The 20,651-nt window shown below is 46.3% G+C and overlaps 1 protein-coding gene across 1 annotated transcript; it reads left to right on the top strand.

The window, feature by feature from the left end:
- The first annotated feature begins 8,223 nt into the window (after positions 1 to 8,223).
- On the top strand, positions 8,224 to 20,087 carry PPDPF (pancreatic progenitor cell differentiation and proliferation factor). The gene is made up of 5 exons (XM_044986178.1): positions 8,224 to 8,397; positions 15,264 to 15,353; positions 17,830 to 17,907; positions 18,350 to 18,446; positions 19,699 to 20,087. Exons 2-5 carry the CDS (start codon positions 15,299 to 15,301, stop codon positions 19,811 to 19,813), a joined length of 345 nt encoding a protein of 114 aa, XP_044842113.1. The 5' UTR covers positions 8,224 to 8,397; positions 15,264 to 15,298; the 3' UTR covers positions 19,814 to 20,087.
- Positions 20,088 to 20,651: the final 564 nt, after the last annotated feature.

Raw genomic sequence — 20,651 nt, 5'->3', positions numbered from 1 at the left:
CCCCTGCACTGAAAGGTTAATCAATAGCCAGGGCTACCTCCTCCCAGTTGCCTCTATTGCTCAGTGCTCTGGAGCAACCTGATCCCAACAGGACTGGCCGCACCTCAGCTGGCTGGGGAGGAGGAGCTCGGTTATTGTTCTCTGTGTGGAACATTCCACTCCTGCTCCACCAGGGGGTGTCATCTCCTTAAAGGAAAAGCAGCCGCTTCTCTAGCCGACCTATTTTGAGTGGTAAAACCAAGTTCCGGCAATGTCTTGGGGCGACGGGCTGGAGAGTGCTTTGGGCCATCAGGGTGCACGTACACGCTGCCCTGGCCATTATGGACCTGTGTGACCTCCGCAGCCGTGGGTCCCAGGTGCACAGCAATCAGTGGGTGCTGCATGGCCGCTATTCCCCTCCCTCCCCCCACCCACTCAATTTTGCACCTGCACAAGGGCGAGCTGGGCGGAGACCTGGCTGAAAATGGACCCCATAAGGTTCATTTCCCTTCCTCCTATCACCTGTTTAGTACCAGTAGGAGTGGGCTCTGCACTACCATTCTCTGCACAGAGCACCGGGCTCCTGGATACAGGGCAGCATCCTGAAACGAGCTGCATCTCAGGTTGTCATGTGACTGTTGCCTGGGCTAAAGGCCGCTCGTTCTGCCCAGGGTATCCCTGGCCCTGGCCAGCAAAGAGCTGACACCATTCCAGTGTCTGCTGAGCTCTCTAAAAGGCAGTATCTATAGGAAATGCTGAAAGGGCCTCGTATGTCACAGCCCTGAAATCCACACTGCCTTGCAGCAGCTCAGGAAAAGGTTGTCCCTCAGGGAAGCACTGTCCCTCCCCGAAATCCTTGGGCCTCTTTGGGCCCTGCCCTCTCACCCTCACTCTCCCACCCTGTGGGTCAGTGCAGAGAACACACTGCTGCCAACTCTTGGGATTTCATTGCCGATCTCTCAATACTTAATGCGTTATTTAAAGCGCTGGACCCAAGCGATTCCAATGGGACTCTCAGCTTTCTTTCTTCTTTCTCTCTCTTTTTTTTTTTAGAAGAGTAAGTTTCTAGCCCTTGTGGTTGCAGAGGGACACTCGAAAATGTGGCCCAAATGCCTTCCAAAGGCTCAGAAACCAGAAAGGAAACAAAAAGAATCAATATACTGAGAGGGAGGGTGTAAAAGTCTCATGATGTTTAAGCTGCTCTCATGATTGGGGGCAGGGGCGGCTCTACAAATTTGGCCGCCCCAAGCAGTCATGCCCGGGAGGCGCCCCCGAGCCGCGGGAGCAGCGGACCTCCCGCGGGCATGACTGCGGAGGGTCCGCTGGTCGCGCGGCTCCGGTGGACCTCCCGCAGGCATGACTGCGGCAGGTCCGCCGGCCCAGCCTGCCGCCCCCCCAGGGAAGGGCCGCCCCAGGCAGGTGCTTGCCCCGCTGGGCTCTGGAGCCGGCCCTGATTGGGGGGGAGGGCTGACTCGTGATTTTTGAACATTTAGGGTCAGCGACAGTGAGCATCGGTGGGGCCATGACCTTACATCCCCTTATCCACCTATCCATCACCTTGGAGATCATGCCTGCCCCTGGGGGGTGGGGGGCACATGGAAGGGGGCCGTCCCTGCACTCTCCAAAGCACAGGTGGTGCAATTGTCTCTGGTCCCTTGCTCTGGAAACATGGGGAAATGCAGGCAAGAGGCTTCCTGTGCACTCTTCCCCCTGTGCAATGGCACAATGGTGACCACGGACCTTATAAGTTCACTGGACGTTTGGATAAATATTCTGGACTTGAGGAAGAAGCCTCCTGCTTTGTTACTGCTCTGTTTGGGCCATATTTCCAGGCACTGGCCTCCATTATTATGTGTGCAAACAGGGGCTTAGGCACCAAACTGGGAACATACATATTTGTGTGCAGCAACTCTCTGAAGGCAATACGTCCGTTACAGAGATGGGATAATGCTGCTACCAGTGAAAAGGCCCATTGCTCTTTGGCACAGATGCTTTGTATTAGTTATTTCCTGGTCTAAGCTCAGACTCTAGAGTGTACGAGCTGTTGGGAAATGTTGACTTCTTTAGTGGCACTCCCAGCAAATTGTGTTCATTGGGCAGCCAGTATGTCCCTTAGCCCGCGCCGCTTCCAGCAGCTCCCGGAGCAGCGAACCGTGGCCAGTGGGAGCCGCAATCGGCCAGACCTGCGGATGGAGCAGGTAAACAAACTGGCCTGACCTGCCAGGGGCTTTCCCTACACACGGGGCGACCCCAGGTTGAGAAACACTGCCTTAAGGTTTCTGAGCTTTTAGGATGTGCTTTGGGCATGTTTCCCAGGTTTTCTTTGCAACCAGGAGGACTAGAACCTTTGTTGTTGTTGTTGTTGTTGTTGTCGTTGTCTTAATGAAAGCGGAGAGTCTCACATAAGCTCATGACTCCAGGAGCTAAGGCTTTAAGACAAGCACCAGTGGATGGATCACTTGATTACCTGTTCTATTCATTCCCTCTGAAGTATCTGGGCATTGGCCACTGTTGGAAGACAGGATACTGGGATAGATGGACCATTGATCTGACCCAGTGTGGCCGTTCTTATGTGTTTATGTTCTATTGCCAGACTCGTGATGATACGGCAAGAGTTGGCAACATTGTTTTGTAAGGAAGAGAGATTTTTGGATGTGCTTCATATGTGCATGGAATGTAACATGGGAAAGGAGTTGGTTTTGTTACTGTTCATGTATGAGTCACACAAGCCCAAGATATCAGACATGACATGGTAGCCATGTATATTCTGTTTTACACTGTAAGCTGCAGGCAGCGTGAAATGTCATGCTGCTGCTAGTGGGGCATCACTGTAAACTCATATTGCTGTCCCTAAGGTTGAAGTAGCAGCAGTAGAGGAGACATGGCAGGAGATTCTGACCCGACCCATTGATGCAATTCTCCCTGCCATGCACCCCAGTTACGTGGCCTGTGCACTGATCAGAAGTGATCTCCAGTTTCTAAATATTATGGGCCAGATTTTCCCCTGCACCTGAGCTCTGTTCATGGCACTCAAGTGGAGAGAATGTTAGGGAGCTGCCTCTGGCTCTCTGATCCTGTGGACCAGTGTAGGCCCCAGACCCAGTTAGTTAGAGCAGCCTAGGGACTGCTGAAACATAGGCCACAGGTGTATAGTCTATATAGGACCGTAGTCCAATAAATGATCAGTGCAGGAGATCGTAGCCTTTCCCTTCTCTGATACGTCCCAGTGCCAGGATGAGTTTGGCTGGTGCAGAAGCCCGCTCTACCAGCTTTATGCCAGTGGGAAGTTCCCTTTCACCAAGAGATTTCTCCATTTGCTGCCTGTGGCCAGTATCCAGCCCTGTTGGTTTTTTTTTTTAAATCACGACTTTAACAACAAACAACTCCCTCCCTCCAACTCCCATAAAGAAACAACAGTCATAGTTCTTGTAGGCCCTACACAAAAACAAAGTTTGGTGCTCTTATGATCCCCTAGCTCTGTAGCAGCCAGAGCCCAATCAAAACTATTCCCCGAGTTCTCCTGCAACCTAATCATCAGAGATGCTGGTGCAAACACAAGGAAGCAAAGAGTTACTCCGTTTTCAAGCACCCACACAGTTCAGTGGTTGTGTGTAACTTTCCTGTTTGGCGAATAACAAGGTGTGCCAGATAGTAAAGGTAAAACTCAGAAGAGGAAATATATCCATTTTTAGGCTTCTAAGAAGTTAGGGGAAAAGGGAATGGTACACTGTATTTTGAGTGGCGGGAGGGGAAGCCGATGGTGTTCCTTTATAATTCAGTTACAGCTTTATTAATGGACGGCTTCATGTCCTGGTGACTATGACAGAGACCAGAGGCCAGCTGCTTCAGCCAGCTCTGCAGAGTTGGTTTATTCCTGATGTTTTTGCCAAGTACATTACATTGCATGAAAGGCTTTATCTCCCGAATGTTCACAACGCCCAGTAAGGACAAAAGCCAGCTGCCAGATTCAACATTGCCTTTCACACCCAATATGGAATCCCGAGACGGCCTGGGTGAAAAGCACGGTGCTGAATGAAAACAGCTGCAGGAGAAGAAGAGAAGTAGATGGGAATCGGAGAGAAACCCCCAGCCAACTCCTGACTTCCGTTCTGGATTTAAAACCGCTGAGTTTCACTCCTAGTAACCAGTAAAATTCCCTTTCTCCACCCCCAACACACTCAGCTTGCATAGAGAAGCCTTGAGATGGGAAACTGCATGGGGGTCTCACCCCCAATCCCACTAGCCCTCTATTACTGCTACTTTAACCCCTCATCTGGAAGCGCCCACAATGACTCTCCCACTAGGGCTGTGTAATGGAGGACCCACTGGCTTTCCTATACCTCTCCCACGGCCTGCCTCCAAGCCCCCTTTATCCCCCCTACTCAGAGCCCTGCTCTACTGTGTGCAAGTGTGTGGAGCTCCCCAGTGCACTAGAACCGCAGCCACCCACTCCCCAAGCAGCAAAAACGTGGCAGTTCCACGATCTCGTGGCCTCATAGTATGGCTCCTCTGCTGTATGAATTTCACTGCAAGTGACTCTTCCTGAGCCTGAAGCAACGTAATCCCAGGACACACTGCCTTTTTGTAGTTACTGGCTTGGCTTGTACAGCCAGGACAGCACTGGCATAAAAACTAGGTGGAACCAGGTTTCAGAGGGGTAGCCATGTTAGTCTGTATCAGTAAAAACAATGAGGAGTCCTTGTGGCACCTTAGAGACTAACAAATTTATTTGGGCATAAGCTTTTGTGGGATATAACCCAGTTCATCAGATGCATAGAGTGGAAAATATAATAAGCAGGTATAAATATACAGCACTTAAAAAGATGGGAGTTGCCTTACCAAGCGGGGGAGGGGGTCAGTGCTAATGAGGCCAATCCAGTTAGGGTGGATGTGGCTCATTCCCAACAATTGACAAGAAGGGGTGAATATCAACAGAGGGAAAGGTTTCAAAGTAGCAGCCATGTTAGTCTGTATCTGCAAAAAGAACAGGAGTACTTGTGGCACCTTAGAGACTAACAAATTTATTTCAGCATGAGCTTTCGTGAGCTACAGCTCACTTCTTCGGCTGCATAGAATGGAACACACAGACAGGAGATAGATATACATACAGAGAACATGAAAAGGTGGAAGTATGCATACCAACAGGAAGAGTCTAATCAATTGAGATGAGCTATTTTAAAAACCTTGCATCCGAAGAAGTGGGTATTCACCCACGAAAGCTCATGCTGCAAAACGTCTGTTAGTCTATAAGGTGCCACAGGATTCTTTGCTGCTTCTACAGAATCAGACTAACACGGCTACCCCTCTGATATTTAAAAACCTTCTACATCCAACCATCATTAAATTTGAGTATTGATTCTTACTAAAAAAATCAAACATACATATTACAGTGTAGATGGTAACTGACATAGGGTGGAGACCTGATCCTTTCTGAATCAACATGCTATAGAGCCTTGATTCATCGCCAATTGCCATGACGGAGTGATTATCTTAACCACAACACTATTCATTTAAGTAACTTTGAAAAGCAGTGTTGAATGTGAACATGTATGGAGCCATCACATACACAAGATATGTTTTATTCTAGGCTCCATCATTTATAAAAGCAATTAGCTCAACTCAGACACTATAGTATATAAAGCAATTCTATATCCTTTGTGGGAAGGTGCCATTAGGTATCATTAGGAGTAATTAGAAAGGACACATGGTATACATCAGGATAGATCTGAAGAGGAATTTGGGACACACACTTGACTTTACTAAGGCAAAATGGTTGGGAAGTCCAAAATTTAGTGTGTATATATTTTATTTTATGTATATATTTTATTCTTTTATATATTTGCTAATTCTGGTTACTTCATGAGCCATATAATTATCTTGCTACACATTGATTAATGCTGTGCATGAGTAACGCTGACAGACCCCGGTCGTTGGTGGGCAGGATCCAACGGGGGATCTCTGGACTGGAGCTTAGTGCATGAACCTCTACCGCATGAGCTAAAAGCCAATTGGCTGTTAGCTAAAGCTGTCGAGCAGACTCATTTTCTCTCTCTCTCTGTGGGAGACCACACCCAGAAGGTGTGTGTGTTACACATGCATTTAAAGGGTCCTGGTGTTTTAAAAAAAATGTTTCAAAGCTATATAATTAATACGAGCCAAATGCTTATGAGGAACCCTCCTATAACAAACCCATGAGCGTATGTGATGCAGAAAAACAAAACATCACTGGCTAAAAATAGATTTGCATCTAAAGCTACCAAAGGATTATTTAAACAGTCATTTGTTTAGCATTTCTATATTCAAAGTCCATTACAGTAGTTAACTAAACCCTCACAACATCCCTGGAAGATAGGTCAGTTTTATTATCTCCATTGAAAAGATGGGTAAACCAAGGCACAGGAAGGGGGTGAAGTAATTTGCCTAATCCTAATCCCTTGCTGATTCTGCCACCTCGCACTGAAAATATGAAAAAGACCCAAATTCATGTATTGTCATTGATGTCTAGGCAGAATTCCCCACTGATTTGAGTGGGGAGTTTTGCTTAAAAATCAATGACAGGATATGTCCCTTAGAAAGTGTCCTTTAAAAATAATTAGTTGCTGCATACGGAGAGATGACAAACTGAAAGTTTGCTTCCCTTGTTACTGATACTGCAATTAGATCCACATAGGTGAGCGCATGAAGATAGGAGTGCAAAATCTGGGCCTTTAAGCACAGCTTGTGCTGGTTTGTTGAATTTACCCAGATGTTGTTATTGTGATGGACTGAATCTTTGTTGAAAAGGGAGTTTAAATTGCCAGAGAAAGGTGCTTTGCTTTCTTTTTGCCCAGGAACGTCCTGTACTGTGCTTCAAGCAGTTCTGCACCCTTGGCTCAACAACACTAAAGTGAGAAAGAAATGTATACCTAATCCCAGACGCTTCCTTGTAAGAAACAGTTGATGGGCGTTCATATCTTGCTGTCTTTCCATAACCCAAACTCCCACCGAATGGGAATATTCTGTGAGGGCTGCAGGATCAGAGACTTGAAGTAAGCAATTGCTTTGCTGTGTTGATTTATGTCATAGTATGGAACTGCATTTATGCCATACTGTATATGGACTCGAACCTGCAAAGACTGAAGAACATTAATAATTTAAACCATGTGATCAGTATCAGAGGGGGAGCCGTGTTAGTCTGGATCTGTAAAAGCAGCAAAGAGTCTTGTGGCATCTTAACAGACGTTTTGGAGCATGAGCTTTCGTGGGTGAATACCCACTTCGTCAGATGCATGTCATCCGAAGAAGTGGGTATTCACCCACGAAAGCTCATGCTCCAAAATGTCTTGTTAGTCTATAAGGTGCCACAAGACTCTTTGCTGCTTTAACCATGTGAGTAGTCCCACTTACAGCTATGGAATTAGTCAGCTGAGTAAAGTTATGCAGTGGCTTAAGTACACATAACATAAGTGTGGCCTGGGGGATAGGGAACCAGACTAGCAGCCCCATTCATTTCTTGGGTCGCCGTCAGCCATAGCCTTCCTGTGTAACTCAGCCTGTCACTCAAGGGATGTTGTGGGAATAAATCCACAAATGATCCTGAGGTCCTCAGATACTATGTTGATAAGGGGTCATATAAGAGACTACACTGCATTTGTAGGATTGAGGCATATGCTCCCAATCCTGCAAGGAGCTCTGGGCAGGTGAACTCCTGGGCTCATTGCAAGGACCTCAATTTCCCCTTTCTAATCTTTACATTTTGTATTAATTTATTTACCCGGATGAGTGTAAATGCCAGAACAAAACAAAATATTACACTTCTAATTACATCAATAAACCAGATTCATCCCTGGGTGCAACACCCTTGACCTAAACAAAGTTGCATCAAGGGCGATTTTGCCCTATTAATTTAATCATTAGTATTATTTCCCCCAAGGGGCAGGGGCATGGCTGTTTGCAAAATGTTGCCTGGTTTTTTTTTCCCAACGGGAGGCAGGTTTTGTTTTGATCTGCAAGGTGACCCCCTCCGAATCATTTCACTCCCTTTTCCTGCTTGCTGAGTGTGTGAACTCGGGATTAGCAATACACAACGCTCCAGACAACACCACAGAGAGTCGGTGCAATCACCCGTGGGGCTGACACGCTCCGATCCCCGCGCGGACAAGAGACCTCCTCCCTCTTGTCTCCCCTCCCACTGGGGGCGTCCCCAGCGTGCACACGAGCGGTGACGAGCCTTGGGCTCCGGTTTATATAAAGCCATGCTGCGGCGGCGCCGCCTCTGAAACCCCTTAGACCTTGGCTGTGTTTCGTGGACGTGGAGTGCACTCCCAGTATCTCCTTTGCAAATGGGCTCTGTGGCCTAGCGTTTACTCCCCTGAGCCTCGCCACCTGTGATCTCAAGCCGTGAGGGTGCTGCTGGCAGCAGCGCTGAAAAGAAACAAGGTAACACGTCCCCCCTTCCCCCCCCCCCACACACACTCCCCCCAAACTCAGTCGGGCTGGGGATTCCGAGAATAGCTGCGCGAAGGGAAACTTTGAGCAACTGGTGGTGGGGTGAACTGGGGGTGCCAGAGAGGGGTGGCGGGTGACCGCAGATCCAGCGAGCTGTGCGCCCGCAGCTTTGTTAAACCGAGTGTCTTGTGTCGATTTGGGGGAGGGCTGATCGGGGTGTTTGCTCCGTTTCCAGACACGCTGCCGAGCCTTGCTGGTGCGGGGAGACCAAGGAGGATGGGCTGGCCCCAGATCTCGCCTTTAAAGGCTCTTTTAAATGTTTTCCTCTCATTTGGGGGGATTTCTCTTCCCCCCCCAGCTCTGCGTCGGTGAAACTGTCCCAGAGTTGACAGGGCCTTTCTAGCTCACCCCACCCCCTTAGGTACGGGGCAAATAAGGGATGTGGGTGAAGATTTGAAGCGGAAGAAAAATAGGGTTTCCCCGTGTCCCCCCGAAACAGGAGTGAAACGGGCTACCGGTGGCTTTGTCAGTTGCATTGCAAGCGACATGGATGGGGGTTTCACTCGTTATCGGGGCCCGTGTCCCGACGTTCCGGGGCCCGTGTCCCGACGTTCCATGGCCCACCTGGGCTGGCACCCGTCGGTCAGAGCTGCGGGCACCCTGGGAGAACTGCGCTGAGTTCGTTCGGGATGTTGGCAACTGTTTCCTTTCCGGAGAGGCCGCTCCCCCCATGTGCAGGGTCCGCTGCTCTGTCTTTGTCTTGTTTTTTTATTTTCCTCGCACGCGTCTCAGGGGATCTTGTAACCCAGACCCGTTGCCGTGCAGCCTCTAGACACAGCGTTGCTGTGGTGGGGTTACCGCAGCTCCCCTGTGCTGATCGTAGAGCTGAGAGGGGGCATTGCTGTCTGTGCCGGGCTTTTTTTGTTTTCCTAGGATATGAGACTGAACATCCGGACACCTCCAATCTGCCCCCCAAATCCTTGACATGCTTTTTTTTCCTCTCTGCCTCTCTCCTTCCCCTGCAATTACTTGAGCCGTGCTGAGCGAGCTGGATCATGCTTGTAGCGAAGTACAGAACTGGAAGGAAGCTAGGCTAGGGGGATGGGATGGGGCTCTCTGTAGGTTGCTGCGAGCCAGTTCAGTCCGGTTTTTTCAGCTTGTGTGCTCTAGCAGAGTTCCCCACCCCCAGCTGCAGGCAAGTAAAGAATTCTCTAAAAGAGACGAGAGACAGGGGAAACGGCCACTTCCTCCCACCCTGTAAATCAAACATGTTTTCATGATTTCCCTTCAGTTTACATACTCCTAGTCACTGACTCCCTTCCCCCCACAACCCACACAGTTTTCTAAAAATGTTAAAGCCCCCAGTGTAGAAGTGCAGACTATTTTTTTTTTCATCCAGCTAAGCAGTGTGAATCTGTTGCTGTTCTATTTCTTCTGCATTAATTGTATTCCCTCATCAAACATGATCTGGAGGAAAGGACATGTCCTGTGTGTGAGGATTCTGATCAAACTGGTCTGAACCAGATTTCATTTAAACTCGGTTCTTCTAGGCAGTTTGTGAAGGTTTTATTAGATGTGCCAACTGCCTCTGCCAACACACACTGCTTATGGCTACATTACCTTGGTCATTTTTGACTAGCAGAATCTTGTACTGAATGGACCATGTTGTACATTCATCTGCATTTAATTTCCTTGAGCACTAAAATCTGTAAGGAGACCACATTTGTTAGGCCCACAAATGTGTAGTAGAGGTTTATTTGCCAGTTAATATTCAGCTGTTACCTTTTCCATCAAACAATTTCAGAGGAATTTCAGTCATTCTTGATCACAAAATGAAAGTGCAGTCTGATGAGGCGCTTACTATCCATAGTCTGATACTTTAAGGAAAAGTGCACTGGATACACCAGAGAAAATTGATCACATCCGTCAGCAGAACCTCTTTCATACAGCAACATGCTTGAACGCTGATAACTTTACAAAGGTGTATTGTTTTATAAGCTGGTAATGGAGCTTCGTTTTAACTTAACTTTATGGTTCATGCACCATCTTCTTAAAATATTATTGTGAAATGAATTGATAGAAAATATCAAGCTGATGATGTACCACAGTTTGGGAAGTATTGGTTTAAGTGGAGTGACTACAGAGAGGCTTTTCAAAGACTAGAGATTAAGGACAAGTTCTAAGCACTCGTGCCACTGACACAGAAATGTTTACAGGTGAAATAAATCTGTCTCTGTTACTCTGCTCTTCAGAGGTTTGAGTGTGGCTTTACACTATGATAAGAATTTAGCAGACAGGGACAAACTAGAATTTTGTTTTTTTTCTCTCTCAATAAACTCTGACTTGATGACCCTGTGCCTTCATCATATAATGTGTGTAGCTTAAAATGTGGGACATGGAGTGACATGCATCTGGCTGCAAGTGGGATATGATTTGTTTTTAATGGAGTCGATTAAAAGCAGAATGGGAAATGAAATAAACTTTAACCTTAAACTTGAGGCTGCAGCCTTCATTGGCAGTTGAGGTTCCAGTTGGTTCTTTCATACTGGTCATGTCTGTACATTTATTTGGTGTTTGTTTTTCAAAATTGAGATTGGCATATATCTGTCTTTTCACATGCTGAAGAATGTGAAAAGCCATTTGCCGTTACATCCATAGTGATCAGGCGAGTCCTTTGCCACATAAATAAGATGCTGAAAGGGGATGAGAAGAGAGCTCAAGATGCTGAGAGAGCGCATGAACATGGGTCTCCCAAGTCCCAGGCTAAACTATCTGTTCTGCTGCTGATTTTCTGTGACCTTGGGCAAGTCACTTAATCTGTGCTTCAGTTTCCCATCTGTACATAGGGGGTAATGCTTCCTGTTTCACAGAGGTGTTGTGAGGGTAAACACACTGAAGACCATGAGGTGTTTAGATACTATAGTAAGGTGAGGGACATGGGAATACCCAAGATATGCATTTAGTAGCAAGATGGAGCATGACCAGTTTTATGTAATATACAGCTACCGTTACAGTAGTTTCTTCCTTTGGTAGCTGAACTTCAAATTAAAGCCCTGCCCCTTAATCATTCTTCCTTCCATTGAAAGGTGATGAGTTGTAGACACTCTCCTTGGTTGGGAATAGTTGGGTTGATCTTGTCAGTGGTGCTGGTTATTAGGATATGAGGAATTTCTCCCAAGGCCCCCTGCTCCTGTAGCTCTATTGCCATGAAGGGTACTGAGTTTGTCCAAGAGCTGTTACTAGGCAAGTCCAACTTACTAGATCATAACCTGTCCCCCTAGTCTTCCTCTCTTCTGTATTCTACATGCTCACCTTAACACTAGATAGCTAGTCACACTGTGCTTCCCCAGTAATCTGCAGCAGCAGGGGATGGCTGGGCTTGGGCATATGCTAAACCAGTGATACTCAGACTGAGGCTCGGGAGCTGTGAGCAGCTCTTTAACGTGTCTCCTGTGGCTCTCTGCAGCACGTGATATTAAAACACAGTGTGATTGGTTGTTAATTAAATTTGCATGCTTTACTATGTTTACTCCTTGTAGTGGATAAATTAATACTTGGTCATTTTGCTGTGAGAATAATACATATAAAAACTAAATATTTTCCCTGTCCTACTATTTAAATATGAATATATAGTATTATAGTAAATGAAACAATGAATTTACACTACTATGGCTCTTTTAGCTAATGTTGGTCGCTAATTTGGCTCCTGAACCACTGAGGTCTGAATATCACTGTCCTAAACACACCTTGTTTCCTGTGTCTGACAGAGCATCTGTCCGATAAGTAGCAGCAAAGGTGCGATCCACCTTCTGGGATGTTTCCCACAGGCAGTGTTACAGGATTCAGATTTAAATCCCTGCATGTTAATGTGTCTGGAGAAGCTTCTTGGATCAACTGTACTTCCCTGAATTGGTTTCCTTAACTAATCATTTTGTAAACGTTTCATAGTAACAAATTATTATCTGTGCTAAGACTAGCATGAAGTTGGCTTTTAAATAGGAGAATGCTGAAGATAGTGTTTTCACTGAATCATGCTGTAGTTAGGTGCTGTGGCTACGGGCTTGTCACATGCAAACAAATAACAATTTATTAAACAGAAAAGTGAACAGTGTGTTGGCCAGAGGAAGGCGAGTCTTGTACTCTGCTCTGAAAACAACAAACTCTGCCTCTGGCTTGCCTGAACAGCGAGGGATTCCACAGGGCGGGACCATCTGGGAACATTTTGCCTCCAGTTCTCCAGTGTCTGGGGACTGCATCTTAGCAGCCATGATGACAAATAGGAAGCAGCAGTTCCTTAGGCAGCCAGATTGAAAAAACTTAGTGAATTTTGCCTGGAAACAGACTGACCTGTGGCTTACAAGTGGCACTGCCGCAGTGGCCTGGTTTGTCAGATTTGTCACTTCCAAAGTGCACATCAGGAAGGAAAGGCTGCCACACCCTAGCTAATGTTAGCTGGCAGCTTTGTCTTTTCTACATACCACTCATCAGCACATACAGGATGTTTTGATAACTACCCAGTGCTCTGAGGGCTTTGGGCTGCTTTGGGCTCTAACTTTCTACCACTAAATCTAGAATTGCCTTTTTTTTTTTTTTTTTTTGGGTAGAGCTGGCTGGAGCTTTGACAAAAAAAACCTTATTTTCCCCAGCCAGCTGTACTTCACTCGCAGGTCAGCAGACGTGTCAGATGGCAGCAGGGCTGATGTGTCCAGAGTATGCGCCTGTAGTCCAGCTACATTAATACTTAATATTTCATACCCTGTTTTTCACAGCTAATGGTGAATAATGGGCTGTATTAAGAGGTGCTGCTCATAATTAGCTGACTGTTCTGTTGACAGGAGGGAGTAAAGTGTTACTTGGCTGTATGCTTGGAAGATAGCAGAGAACTCTGAGTGGATGAAGTAAATGGGCATGTTTGTTTCCTTCATTATTTCTACTTATGATAGCCCGGCTGTGTGTGTCGGATGAGGAAGAGCAGTGGAAGCCGAGCACCATACAATTCTTATTCTTTAATATCAAAGTAGCACCCTCCCAGTTACAACGGGGCGTGGGAGCCCCACTATGCTGGATGCTGCACATGTCCCTGCCTCAGAGAGCTTGCAATTTAAGTAAATGGGACAAAGGGTGGGATAAAGGAAATACCATCCCCATTTTACAGCTGAGGAACTGAGGCACATTGACTCACCCAAGGTTACCCAGGAAGTCTGTGGTAGAACTAGGAACTGAACCAAGATCCCGTGAGTCCAGTTCCAATGCTTTATCTCTGTATCATCCATCCTTCGTAAGCATTGCATGGTACATACTGATCTGGAAGGATGGGAGTGATTTCAAGTGAACCATTTTTCCTGCATCTGTTTCTGTAAGTGTTTGTAAACACTTTTACTTGGCTGATGAGACAGTCCTACAGAACAGATGGCCGTATGGTGTATGAAATTTGTCCGGGTGGTGACTGCTCTGAAGATGTGACTGTAGCTTGCTTTCACAGGTTGTTCCAACATTAAAAGTACTTTTTTTTTTTTTAAAGTGATTATTGGAAAGTCCTATCCACTAATTTGTAGGGGTGAGAACTATCAACAAGTAATTTATCCATGAGCTTAGCCTCTTTCTGTTAAAGGACATCTTGTGTACGGCAGTTTCCTCACATGTTAGAGAAGTTGGGTGTTGGGGTTTTTGGTTAAACAATGGGCTGATCAAACAACTCTGCAGTCTGCAAATGTCCACTGTTAGACCAGTGGTGTCTAATTGTGATTTGCTGGGAGTCACATGGTGTCTAGCTGAATGAGTGCACAAGCATTTCTGCTGCTAATATACAAAGCAAAGGGATGAAAACAAAACAGATCATGACACTATTGTTGTGTTCATCAACCTCCCTCTTGTCATTCACACATACTTTGTTAGCTCTTCATGGCAAGGGGCAATGACTTTGTTTGGGGATGTGGTTAGCGTGCGTATGTGTGTGTGTTTAATCATCCCTAGTTCCAGCACATAATCATAGTAATGGTAATATGTACTAGCAAGGATGGTCTCATTTTGAATGGAAAAGTTGTGCTCATGATGGTTCCTCCTGTGACTTACAGATTAGCTTCTGTTTAATACAATACTTTTTACTACTAAAGTATTAGTCCGTGGTAGTGGTATGGGCTATCGGTATGTACTGCATACAGAGGAAAACAATTACCCTTAATACAATCTGAAGACCCAAGAAGGTAGAACATCAACACTGAATTTTAACTAGCACACTGTCAGAAATGTTGCAAGATAAACTTACTCAAATCCATCATGTGCATTAGGAATTGTTACTTTAAGTGAAAGTTGAGAGATCCTGAATCTAGTTCAGTAATCAAGGAACACCCTGAATGATGTCTCGTGTAGCATGCTTCCCCCCCCGCCTCGTTTGAACGTTGGGTTATCCCATGGTTTAGGCTTCATAAGGATGGTAATAGAAGATACTTTGAGTCTTGTGCCACATTTAGTTGCTCTCTGTGATATGCTGTTTCCAACTTTCACATGGTAAATAAGCACCCTGACTTTCACAATAAGCCAAAAATCAAGCTAATTCCATTTCAAAACAGGGCCAAACCGAGCCAATCCCAAACACTATGTGACTAGATTCCCCGCCTGGTGTGCAGTCTGGGACTGTGGTGGGCCCTCCTGACTCTCTTCCTGCCAAGGCAGCCCTTCCCCTCCCTCCCCCAAAGGCAACAAGCTAAGCCAAACTAGGCAACAAGCAACTCACAAGCCAATTAAGCGAAAAAACAAGCCCATTTCTGCACTTTTTTTTTTGGTGGGTTTGGCATGTGTGGTGGTATGTGGTCATGGACACTCCCCATATTCTGAAGGCTCACTCCTTTGTCTTGCAGGATTGATATCTGTACAAGAACTAAGATCAAGTAACATGGCAGCAATCCCATCAAGCGGCTCACTTGTGGCAACCCATGACTACTACAGAAGTAAGAACTGCTACGCTGTCCTTTAATTGGTGCAAAATGGAGGTGCTCACAAACCGCACGGCAGCCGCTCGTGTGGGTGGATGGGGAATATATCTATCTAGGTCAAACCTTTTTCTGTGGAGTGGGTCTTGCTAAGAAAAGTCGCTGAACTCTCCTACCTTGGTAGAAGTTTGTAATGCCCATGTAGAACTGCTCAAAAACAGTCAAATTTGCTTTCCAACCACAATGTATTTATAGGTTCCTCTTTAACTTGCATTTCCAAGGAGCCTAGAGAAGTTGGGTGCTCAGCCCTCACTGAATTTCAATGGGATTTGAGCACCCCAACTCCCTTAAATGCCTTTGGAAATGCCAGTTTGAAAGATCTGAGCTTTAGATAATCTCCTATTCTGGTTTACTGTGTGCCTGTGCCAAAGCCATCGGCTTCTGCATCCTTTCTCAATGCATAGCCAATGTACCGTTTCTCTCTTGATTGTTCCTTTCAAAGAATCACCAACAGAACTCCTTCTAGGACCTGAAGTGTGGATTAACTTGAAGGATCTGCTGATGGCAATGTCATGGCATTTCTGAAATAAACATGATCCGGCCAGGCGCTAGGCCCTCTTTAAACAAAGACCATTTCTTGTTCAGGCAAAACAAATGCCTGACACTGCAGTATTTTTTTTGTTGTTGAAAAAGGAGGCTAGGAGCCAAGAATGGGAGTGAGTCTTATTTAGCACTCAGCAGGGAGATAATGATCCACACTCCCTTAATTGTGCCAGCATTCTCTCTACTCAACCATATGAGCTACCATACAAACAAAGGAACAATGATTTCTCAGTGGGGGGGGGGGGGGGGGTTTAACGGCTGTTTTCCTCTTCTTGAAAGCGTCTGCTTCTAGAGTTACCTTAAAGCTCCTGAGAGCATAGGGTGGGAGGTGACTTAGCTAAACATTGTGTAGAACAAATACTTCTGCAAAAGGCAAAGTAAACAGAAAAATACAGCATGGCCACATGAGCCTAGAGTACAGGGCCAGATCCTCAGGTGGTCTGAGCTAACGTAGCTCCACTGTCCATAAAGCTTTACCAAATAGCACCAGCTGAGGAGTAAGAACACAAGACCGGCCATATTGGGTCAGACCAAAGGTCAGTCTAGCCCAGTATCCTGTCCTCTGACATGGCCGATGCCAGGTGCCCCAGAGGGAATGAACAGAACAGGGAATCATCAAGTGATCCATCCCCTGTCGCCCATTCCCAGCTTCTGGCAAACATGCCAGGATGGGCAGGGGTGGTGTCCCAAGCCTCTAAGTTTCCCTGTAAGCCACACTGGCCATGCAGCAGCCTATTTAGTGCCTCGCAGGCACTTAGGGGACCTGCCTGGGGACCGGCTGGGGGAGGGGTGCCCCTCTCCTGGCCCCAACTCAGAGTGGCCTGGCCACTGTAGGATGGAAGGGGGAAATTGATATTGTGGGACCTTGTCTCATAAAGCACCGTCTACGTTCAGATCGTTGTTGCTCTCCAGCAAGATCCTTTTGGCCAAAGGTAAATCTCAATAGTTGCCACATGTCAGGCAAGTCCCTCCATGCAGGAATGTCTCTACTACAGTGGCACATCAGCTGTAGTGCTGTAGGAGAGACGCTTCCTGCATTAACTGAGGGGAAAAAACCCTTCCATGTAGGTATTCCCTCTCCAGGAGGCAGTAGCTCGGGTGATGGACAAATCCATCCATTGACCTAACTGTGTCTATGCTGGGGATTAGGTTGACCTAACCATGGTGCTCAGGTGGCAACATTTTTCACAGCTCTGAGCAACTTAGTTGGGTCAACCTAAATTTTAGGCATAGACCAGGCCTCTGTCTTCACCACAGTACAAGGGGAGACTCCCAATGTGCATGAAACCAAAACCTTCCCCCTCCCTCCATGACCTAGAATCCTACATAAAAATTATACTTGTGTCTTGCAAGATATGGAGTGTGGGTTAGTTACTTGTATCCACTTGCTGAGTGAGATGTTCCATAAAGACTTTTTCCAAACAGTTTTGTAAGGCGTTATGTCCATGTAGCACCACCTGTGTTCCAGCCTGTGGCATTAACCTGCTGCTGCTTGTAATTACCTAGTTTGCCGGGAAAGCTATTTTGAGGTTATTCTTTGTCCTTTGGGTGTGAAAGAATCTATTCTTAAAACACTGTCCCAGGAAATCTCGTAAAGGAGCACTTAAAAATATCTACAAATGTGTGATGGCAGGCTAACGCGTCCTTCAAACATGCTCTAATGCTTGCTGTGTAGGGTGGATACCATTAAAAGGCTGGCACATACCCGCCGATACTCAGAACAGGACATTAGCTGGTGTGGAAACTGGTACCTAAGCCTAAGAAGCAGTAATGTGGCGAATACTTTAATGGCAAACCATGTACTAACTGCAATGAGGATGTTCATTACAGCAGTAGATCTAATATTGGCCGAGGAGAACGTTGGTCTGATGAGATGCAATCTCGTTCACAGGGCGTCTGGGTTCCACTTCCAGCAACAGCTCCTGTGGAAGTGCTGAATACTCTGGGGAGGTTATTCCTCACCATCCGGGTAAGCACCTTTTCTACAGCCTGGGCTCTCTGGCCCAGCCTCCTACGGAGGGGAACTCTTGTGGTCAAAACGCTCTTGTATCATCTCTTTAATTTTAATACAAAACAAGCTACCTTCTCCATGGCTCTTCAGAGGATCAGTGTAGCTTCAAAAACATTCTCAGTGCTAACTAAGTACATTATCCATGGGTTATACAGAACCATTTATAATGGCAGAAAAATCCCTATAGAGAGAAACTGCATAGAAGAGAGCTGAAGTTGTTGTAGCTGGCTTCTACTCCTTCATGAGGCACCACTTCAGAGTGCCAGTTTCTTAATTTGCCCTCTTGCTTGCATGTGTAGCAAGACCACCGTGGTAATCAGGGAAGTACCTATTTTTGCTGTATCTCCTAATCAAGCTGCCTGTACCCAGCGGTCATATTTCATAAGTGTTTGCTTTTCAGGTCTTCCCAAGTCTGACCCTGGTCACTGGTGGGCTAGCTTCTTCTTTGGAAAGCCAACCCATCCCGTCATGACAACTGTGTCGGAATCCCCAGAGAAGTAAGTGGACATTTGTTTAGCTCATTCAGAAAATGGTAATGGAGATAAACTAAGAAGCTTGAAGGGTGGCTTGGAATATTGGCATGGCAAGGACAAGGGAGGGCTATAGGAATGCAAACTGTAACTTCTTATAATTCTGCTTAGTTGCATTTTGCACTGCATATCTAGCATACTTTCCAGATGGTCTCTCCTGAAGTGCTTTGAATCTTAACGATCCACCCAGCAGCAAAGGGCTAATGGAGGCAAAAGGAATCACTGTAGCCCGGAATAGTAGCACTGTCACTCATTATTATGAGGCGATACTAGATCTAAAACTCTGAGGCCCATCTCTTCCTCAGCTGCCTAACTCCCATGGGAGTTAAGCACCTAAATACCTTTGAGGATCTGGGCCTGTCTCTTCAGATGTTGTGGATGATGGAACATCTGTTTTACTGTGGAGTCGGGGAAGCTAATGGTTTGTTTGAAGTGTTTTTTGTGCAAAAGCTATCATGAACCGAATGACAGGGTGGGTTAGGGACCAACTTCTGTTGGTAGAGAGAGAAGCTAATTTCACTAATATCCTGGGATTGACCCAGCTACAATAACACTGCATGTCACGAACAGAAAGTCCTTCTCTCTCTGTATTCTACTACAAGTTCCAGAGGAGGAGAGGATTTATTTTTCTTTTGTAGCCATTGAAAATTGGTATAATAAAAGGACCAAATGTAGTGGCCCTCAAGGAAAGTGTCCTCAAAGCTTAGTGGTTAGACCCAAGAAGTGCAGGAAAAGAGCCAGAGATTAAATGCTAGGGGTGGTGATTCCAGGCCCAGCTTGCACAGGCAGCAGCGGTAGAAACTGCAGGTGCAGATGTGGATTAACTAGTTTGTGTGCACACATGGTTGCATGCAGCCCTGTGGATGCAGCAAGTCAAGGGGGCGGGAGAATAGCTCCAGCTGCCTTAGCCAGTAAACAATGGAGCTGTTGCTACCAATAAGACGCTGTTGTCGAGTAGCACAGCTTTTTGTTGCAGATGTTGCTCACTGCAGCCAGGAAGTGCTGCCCAATCTGGAGCAGTGATGGCTGAGTTTGGGTGTTTCCACCGTCTCTCTGGACTCACTAGAAGTCTGTCCTGGAATCACTGCAGTGGGAACATATGAGGAGTTCTAATGAGAGCAGGGAGCTGCAGTTCACCAGCCTTGTGTCCGAGGCAGCTGTGGCAAAGATGGTTTGCGTCTCTCGTTTTCCCTCACCCCGTGTCTCTCTTGTCTTTCAGTTCAGGAACTTTCCAGGTGGCCAACGGCGTGATCACTTGTGGCCTGGCTCAGGAAGTAATGAGGAAGCGCCACGCCAGTGAGCCCAGCAAACCGAGTGCTGGGCCGTCTGCGTGAACAGGCTGGCACATCTTCCTGCTGCCCGCCTGGTTGCTGCTTCTGATCCAAACGCTAGGAGTCAGAGCCCATTTTCCACTCCCCTTCCCCGTAGAGTAGACAGGCTGCGTTAAGTATTTAGATGTAGGTTTTTTAAAAAAAAAAACAAACAAACAAAAAATTTACACCACCTTTGTACTGTTTCATTAATTTGACTGTATTCTTTCCATACAGCCTTGGTAACACTTTGTTTACTTGTTCAATGGAAACTAATAAACTTAAGCAGCCTTTTAAATGCTGTGTGACTTTAATTCTTTTTCTCTCCAGTGTGAGCTCTGCCCTTCACTGAGTGCTACTGCTCTGTCTTGGAGGGGCTGCTGTTACCCAGGGTTCTTTCAACCCAAAGCTCTTGGTAACTTTTACTCTGGGTGAGGAGGTGTCAGGAAATAAATCAGGGGAGACACGGCCATCCGACCGATAGATGGCTGCCACAAACAGGACAACACGAGTGCTTTCACCTAAAGCTACACTTTTCTTAGTCTCAAGCACTTACACAGGTCTGCACCCTCAATTACCGAAGCTGAGTGTGGTTTTCAAGTGGCACCATAAGAGGCTTCTGTCTGCCAGTGGGGACCCCAAGATGCATCCAGAGGGGAGCGTCCCTGAAGAGCCCCTTTGGAGTAGTCTCATTATCTAAAACTTTATTTATACATTAGTAATACAATGACATATCCCTTAAACAAAACTTGCTAAGCAAGCAGGGTTAAAAGGTCAAGAAAGAGATTTCCTTATCAATTTACCAGATACCGGTTTGGTTTTGTTTTGTTTTGTTTTCAGAGTGTCCATGCCTTGGGTCCCT

Source organism: Mauremys mutica, chromosome 13 (assembly GCF_020497125.1).
Source record: "Mauremys mutica isolate MM-2020 ecotype Southern chromosome 13, ASM2049712v1, whole genome shotgun sequence".
Taxonomy (NCBI): Eukaryota; Metazoa; Chordata; order Testudines; family Geoemydidae; genus Mauremys; species Mauremys mutica.
This window is presented reverse-complemented; position numbering and strand designations above follow the sequence as displayed.

Bases quoted from the DNA above. Each gene is read 5' to 3' on its own strand.
- PPDPF (XM_044986178.1), top strand. From the start codon at position 15,299: ATGGCAGCAATCCCATCAAGCGGCTCACTTGTGGCAACCCATGACTAC. The intron at 15,354-17,829 runs GTAAGAACTGCT...TCTCGTTCACAG, and splicing joins AACCCATGACTACTACAGAA to GGCGTCTGGGTTCCACTTCC. The intron at 17,908-18,349 runs GTAAGCACCTTT...TTTGCTTTTCAG, and splicing joins GGTTATTCCTCACCATCCGG to GTCTTCCCAAGTCTGACCCT.